This window comes from Cherax quadricarinatus, chromosome 18, assembly GCF_038502225.1.
Source record: "Cherax quadricarinatus isolate ZL_2023a chromosome 18, ASM3850222v1, whole genome shotgun sequence".
NCBI lineage: Eukaryota > Metazoa > Arthropoda > Malacostraca > Decapoda > Parastacidae > Cherax > Cherax quadricarinatus.
The window spans coordinates 47,428,562-47,436,061 of NC_091309.1; the positions used below are offsets into that span (position 1 = coordinate 47,428,562).

Consider the following 7,500-nt stretch of genomic DNA (forward strand, 5'->3'; position numbering starts at 1 on the left):
ACCACTCTGAACTCTGGCTGATACACTGATAAGTGCGTCAGTGAGGGTGACTACCACCCTCAGCTCTGACTGATGTACTGACAAGTGTGTCAGTGAGGGTGACTACCACCCTCAACTCCGACTGATGCACTGACAAGTGTGTCAGTGAGGATGAGGGACTACCACCCTGACCTCTGATGCACTGACAAGTGTGACAGTGAGGGTGACGGACTAACACCCTGACCTCTGATGATGCACTGACAAGTGTGTCAGTGAGGGTGAGAGACTACCACCCTGACCTCTGACTGATGCACTGATACATGAGGCAGGTGGTCTGAGGTGAGACATAAGCGAGCACTAGTAATAAAATGGATTATTCTTAACTGATTAAATTTTATATCGACAGGTGAACAAGGAAGCCCTGAACAAGCGCTATCAGCAAGGCTGGCTAGAGGAGTACACTGATGACCTCGACGTATTGATCAAGAGAGTCCGTGAAGCTAGGGCAAAGAAGCAAGTACGTGTGTGCCTGTGTACTCACCAACTCACTTGTATGTGGTTGCAGGGGTCGAGTCACAGCTCTTGACCCCTCTACTTCATTGATTGTTACTAGGTCCTCTCTCTCCCTGCTCCATGACCTTTATCATACCCCATTTTAAAACTATGTTTGGATCCTGCTTACACTACATCACTTTCAAGACGGTTCCTAATCTTGGCAAATCAATGGCTGAAAGAAATTCTTCCTAACATCCCTCTGGCTCATCTATGTCTTCAACTTCCAACTGTGACCCCTTGTTGATGTGTCCCATCTGTGGAACATCTTGTCTTTGTCCACCATGTTAATTCCTCTCAGTATTTTATATGCCGTTAACATATCGCCCCTATCCCTCCTGTCCTCCAGTGTCGTTAGGTCGATTTCCCTTACCCTTTCTTCGTAGGACATTACCTTTAGCTCCAGGACTAATCTTCTTGCAAACGTTTGTAGTCTCTCTAATGTCTTGACGTGCTCGACTAGGTGTGGGTTCCAGTTTGGTGCTGCATACTCCAAAATGGTCCTGACTTACACGGTGTACGTCAGTCCCATATTGGTATGGGTATGAGAATATTATTTCTAGGTTTGCCAGTCGCCCATATGCTGCAGCAATTATCTGGTTGATGTGCGCCTCAGGAGATAGATGTACTCGATATTATACTTACCCTAAGATCATTTTCTTTGAGTTAGGTTTGTAGTCTATGGCCCCCTAGCCTGTACTCTGTGGTTTTCTTTGCCCTTCCTCGATCTTCATGACTTTGCATTTGGCAGGGTTAAACTCAAGGAGCCAGTTGTTGGGCCAGGCTTGCAGCCTGTCCAGGTTTCTTTGTAGACCTGTCTGATCCTTATCCGATTCAATATTCCTCATTAACTTCACATCATCTGCAAACAGGGACACTTTTGAATCTATTCCCGGTAGGTATGTCATTCACATATACCAGAAACAGCACTGGGCCTAGGACTGACACCTGTGGAAACCCGCTCGTCACAGGCGCCCACTCTGACACCTCGTTACATAAGAACATAAGAAAGAAGGAACACTGCAGCAGGCCTACTGGCCCATGCGAGGCAGGTCCAAGTCGCCTACCGGCTTAAGCCAATGCCCCAACCTAGTCAGGTCAGGTCACATTCTCTTAAGGAAGGAACACGGCAACTGACCTGGTAGCACAAGCTAGTCAGGTTTAACTCTCACCCACCTACACCCACTCATGTATTTATCTAACCTATTTTTAAAACTACACAACGTTTTAGCTTCTATAACTGTACTTAGGAGTTTGTTTCACTCATCCACAACTCTATTACCAAACCAGTGCTTTCCTATATCCTTCCTGAATCTGAATGTTTCCAACTTAAAACCATTGCTGCGAGTCCTGTCTAGGCTAGATATTTTCAGCACACTATTTACATCCCCTTTATTTATTCCTGTCTTCCATTTATACACCTCAATCATATCCCCCCTAATTCTACGTCTTTCTAGAGAGTGCAGATTCAGGGCCCTTAGTCTATCCTCATAGGGAAGATTTCTGATACATGGGATCATCTTTGTCATCCTACTTTGTATGTTTTCCAGAGCATTTATATCCATTCTGTAATACTGTGACTAGAACTGTGCAGCATAATCTAAATGAGGTCTTACCAAGGAAATATAGAGCTGAAGGACAACCTGAGGACTCCTATTATTTATGCTTCTTGATATGAAGCCAAGGATTCTGTTAGCTTTATTGCAAACACTTATATACTGTTGTCTTGGCTTCAGATTACTGCTAACCAGAACTCCTAAATCTTTTTCGGAATCCGCAATATTAAGATCTACATTATTTAGTTTATATGTGGCATGGTTATTTTCCTGTCCAACATTTAGAACTTTGCATTTGTCTATATTAAACTGCATCTGCCACTTCTCCGACCACTGCATCAGTCTTTTCAAATCATCCTGGAGTGCTCTAATGTCCTCCTCAAAATGAATTCGACGGCCTATTTTGGTGTCATCTGCAAACTTGCTTGTCACTTTTTATACCCTCATCAAAGTTGTTTATGTAAATTGTGAACAACAAGGGGCCCAACACTGACCCCTGTGGAACACCGCTCGTGACGCTTCCCCACTCTGATTTCTCCCCATTTCCATGTGCCTTAATTTTCCTCAATAGTCTCTGATGTGGGACCCTGTCAAAAGCTTTACTGAAGTCTATATACACAATATCATATTCATTACCATGATCTACCTCCTCAAATACCTTAGTGAAAAAAGTTAATAAATTCGTAAGGCAAGAACGCCCCTTTGTAAAACCATGCTGAGATTCGTTGATTAGTTTGTGTTTTTCAAGGTGGCTATGAACTGCCTCGGCAATTCATAAATTTTCCCACTATGGAGGTTAGGCTTATTGGTCTATAGTTTGAAGCTAAGGACATGTCACCTGCTTTGAAAATTGGTATCACATTTGCCATTTTCCACTTATCTGACACTATGCCAGTCTGTAGTGATATGTTGAAAAGATTAGCCAAAGGTTTGCTAAGCTCCTCTTTACATTCCTTTAGAACCCTTGCATACAGTTCATCAGGGCCTGGGGATTTGTTAGGTTTTAATTTATCTATTTGCCTAGGGACCATGTCACTTGTGACCCTAATCGTGCATAGTTTATCATCATCCTGTTCTACATAACTTATTATTTCTGGAATATCGCTAGTATCTTCCTGTGTAAAAACTGAGAGGAAGTATGTGTTAAAAATTCTACACATTTCCTTATCACTGTCTGTGAGCTGGCCCGAGTAACTTTTGAGTAGGCCTATCTTTTCCCTGATCTTACTTCTGTATACCTGAAAGAATCTTTTGGGTTAGTCTTCGATTCTCTTGCAACTTTAACCTCATAATCTCTTTTTGCTTTTCTTATTCCTTTTTTTATTTCTCTCTTTAACTGAATATATTTATTTCTTAATTGCTCCCTCTCCTCTTTTGATTTTCCTATATGTGCCTCTCTTTTGACCAATGAGATATTTTAATCAATTGTTCATCCATTTAGGATCATTTTTGTTTGATCTGATTTCTTTATTTGGAACTTAATTGTCAGAGCAACTAGAACTATGTCCTGGAAAACGTCATATCGGCAATCATCACCACCTACCTGACCCATAGTCAGGTCATTCCAGTTCAGCCCACTCAAGTAATTTTTCAGTCTTATGAAATCAGCCAAACGGAAGTGAGGGACAGAGACTTGATTGCCATTATTAGGGGAATTCCATGATATATTAAAACTGAGTGATTTGTGATCACTTTCCCCAAGCTCATCATTAACCTCAAGGTTATTAATTAGCGTTTCCCTGCTGGCAAGAACCAAGTCATGCAGGGTATTTCCTCTAGCTGGTTCTGTCACAAACTGTTTTAAAAAACAATCTTGAATCGTATCAATTAAGTCACTTGACTCTAAATTTTCTGTCAAACTGCTCCAGTCAATCTGTCTATAGTTGAAATCTCCCATTATCACAACATTTTCATATGTAGATCCCTTACGAATTTCATCCCATAGAAGTTTACCGCACTCCCTATCAAGATTTGGGGCCCTGTAAATCACTCCCAAAATTAGTTTTTCACGGCCCTCGAGAAGCTGTAACCAAACAGATTCAGTGGCTGTTGCTTCTAATTTTATATCTTGTCTAACACAACAATTTAAATTGTCTCTGAAGTGCATCGCTACTCCACCATCCTTCCTGTTGACCCTGTCAGTGTGGAATAATTTACAGCTTTGTATGTGACATTCAGAAGGCATCTCTCTGTCTTTCAGATTGAGCCAGGTCTCTGTTATAGCAATGATATCTATGTTTCCTGCCCTTGCAATTAATCTTAGCTCATCTATCTTATTTCTTACACTCCTGCTATTAGTATAGTAAACCTTAAGGGAGCTAGTCCCTTGCTGCCCTCTGCTTTCATACCATGACTCATTGTTGCCTCCCTGTCAGGTATTCTCTGATCCATTGCAGTACCTTTCCTGTTATGCATGCCTGATCCTCTAGCTTTTGTGCTAATTTTTTGTGAGAAACTGTGTCGAAAGCTTACATTCCAAGTAAATGCAATCTACCCCCCCCCCCTCTCTCTTTTATCTTACGACTGTTACCTTGTTATAAAACTCCAGTAGGTTTGTGAAACAGCTGATTGTCATGTATAAGCTTGCTCCTTTCTAGGTCCTCCACCACTTTCCTCCTGATAATCTTCTTTATAACCTTGCATACAATACATGTCACTGACACTGGTCTGTAGTTTAGTGTCTCATGTCTATTACCTTTCCCAAAAATTGGAATTACATTTGCCTTCTTCCATACTTCAGGTAGTTGCCAAGTTTCAGTGGATGTTACTGACACATATGGCATCTCTGCTCTCTTTCTAAGGACCCACGGAGGGATATTTTCAGGTCCCACCGCATTTGAGGCATGTAGTTCACTTAGCAGCGTCTTCACCTCCTCCTCGGATGTGTGTATCTCGTCTAGCACTTGTCGATGTAACCTTTGCTGGTGTATCCCACTATTCTGGCTATTGGAGTCCTTCCTGTCTCCACTGTAGATACTTCTTTAAATCTCACGTTGAGCTTCTGACATTCTTCTCGGGCGTTTCTTCCGAACTCCCCTCCATCCTTTCTCAGTTTGATTACCTGGTCCTTGACTGTTGTTTCCCTCCTGATGTGGCTTTGCAACAGCTTCGAGTCAGACTTGGCTTTCGATGTTATGTCGTTTTCGTACTGTCGCTGAGCCTCTCTCATCTGGGTATTTCTGTTTTTGGCTCTTCTACTAATTTCTTCATTGTCCTGGGTTCTTTGTCTTCTGTACTTTTTCCATTCACTAGCACACTTAATTTTTGCCTCCCTACACATTTGGGTAAATTAAGAACTCGTTTTGGTCTTCCCATTATTTTTGTTGCCGTTAGGAACAAACCTGTCTTCTGCCTCCTTGCATTTTGTTGTCACGTATCCCATCATCTCGTTTACTGATTTTCCTATCAATTCTCTTACCCACTGAACCTCTTGCAGGAAATTTCTCATGCATGTATAGCCCCCCCTTTTGTAGTTTGGTTTTTCCCGTCCTACTCTTGTTATCCTCTCTACTACTAACTCTACTAAGTATTCTAAGCTGAGAAATACGTGATCACTAGCTCCGAGGGGCCTGTCATATGTGATGTCCGAGATACTTAAGGTAAATACTAGGTCCAGTCTTGCTGGTTCATCCTCACCTCTTTTTCTGGTAGTGTCCCTAACATGTTGATGCATGAGGTTTTCCGGTACCACATCCATCATCTTCGCTCTCCATGTTTCGGGACCCCCATGTGGCTTCAGCTTTTCCCAATCAATCTCCTTGTGTGTGTGTGTGTGTGTGTGTGTGTGTGTGTGTGTGTGTTATGGGTGGGTGGGTTGGTGTTAATGTGTGTATGAGTTTGTGTAATCACTTGTATGTTGCTGCAGGGGTCGAATCTTAACTCCTGGTCCTGCTTTTCATGCCTCTTGCCAGACTTACTCCCTCCTAGCCTCGTGAGCCTTACCATGCCTGCTATTAAAGGTAAGTATACAGGTTACGTTAGCCACTTCTCCGAGGTCATTCCATTTTCCTACCACCCAGAAACACCCTCTCCCTGTCTACCCAATCTATTCCCTGAGAATACTGTATGTTGTTATAAAATCTTCTTTCGTTCTTTCATTGTCCAGTTTTGTTAAGTTCAATTCCATTTAGGTTCTCGTAGATCATACTTTTAACTCAGGAACTTGCCTTGTATACTTCTACACTATCTCCTGCTTCTTAACATGCTTCCTCAGGTGTGGGTTCTTTTCTGGTCTTGCTCAATCCAAGAATGACTTGACGTATGATGAGATTCCTGAAGGCAAATTCCACATGTGACAGGCGAGTTAGGTTAGACAATATGCTCACCTCAGTGTCTCTCTTGTTTACTGAAGTTGGTATCTTCTATCCCCCAAGACCATACAACTTGTCCGGTCTTCTATTCCTTTCCCAGAATTCAGTCAACCGTTTATTAGACCATTCTTGCAATTTGTTCAAATTCATTTGCAGCTTTCCCCTGTCAGTGTCTGTTTTTATTCTTCTCGTCAGTCATACATCATCAGCAATCTGTCATACATCTGACTCACTCTTGTCTAGAATATCCTTCACTGCCCCTTATACCATTCCTTGCGGTACTCCACTTGTTGTCCTTCCCATTATGAAGTCTTCCCAGACAATCATTCTTTGCCTCCTTCTAATAAGGTACTCTATGATCCATAGGAATATGTTCCCTGTTATTTCTGCCTGAGCCACAAGTTTTTGTTTTTGATCCTTGGTGGGTCCCGCTCTTTACAAGCACCCATTCCGACACCTCTTCCCCAACAATCACTAGTTGTTTCTTTTCTCTCAGTTATGACTTGATACATTGCAGTGCTTTCCCTGTTGTTCCTGCCTGCTCCTCTAGCTTATGTACCAGTCTCTTGTGTGATACTACGTTAGAAGCCTTCCTACGGTCCAAGAAGATGCGAGCTACCTCTCTCTCTCCCACTCTTCTGCCTTACCTCTGTTACCTTGTGGAAGAACTCCAGTACGTTTCTAAGCATGTTGTCATGTATCAACCTACCGCTCTGTAAGTGCTCCATCACTCTTTTCCTGATAAACTTCTCCATAACTTTATATACTATACATGTCAGTGAAACAGTTCTGTGATTTAATAATACTTGTCTAGCTCGTTTCTTAAACACTGGGACTAAATTTGCTATCTTCCACACCTCACGCAGTTGGTCTGTGTCGGCAGACTTGTTAAAGATTGTTGCTAGTGGAAAACACTGTACCTCTGTTTCCTCTCAGGACCTTTTTGGTCCCTAGCTCTCACAGTTGCCTCTTCATCTCATCCCAAGTTGTGTGCATTGTGTTCAATGCTCGCTGGTGCACTCTACAGCTCTGATTTGCCGCTAGCCTTCTTGTCTTCAGTGAGAACACCGTCAAAAATATTTTGCTGAGCAGTTTACATTTCT

The 7,500-nt window shown here is 42.3% G+C and overlaps 1 protein-coding gene across 2 annotated transcripts in view; it reads left to right on the forward strand.

The window, feature by feature from the left end:
- The window catches only part of LOC128689515 (urocanate hydratase), a 296,064-nt gene that overhangs the window by 197,414 nt on the left and 91,150 nt on the right, over positions 1 to 7,500 (forward strand). For both annotated transcript variants that reach the window (XM_070086477.1, XM_070086478.1), the window contains one exon: positions 386 to 496. In XM_070086477.1, coding sequence (XP_069942578.1) covers positions 386 to 496 — 111 coding nt within the window. The remainder of the gene's footprint in view (positions 1 to 385; positions 497 to 7,500) is intronic.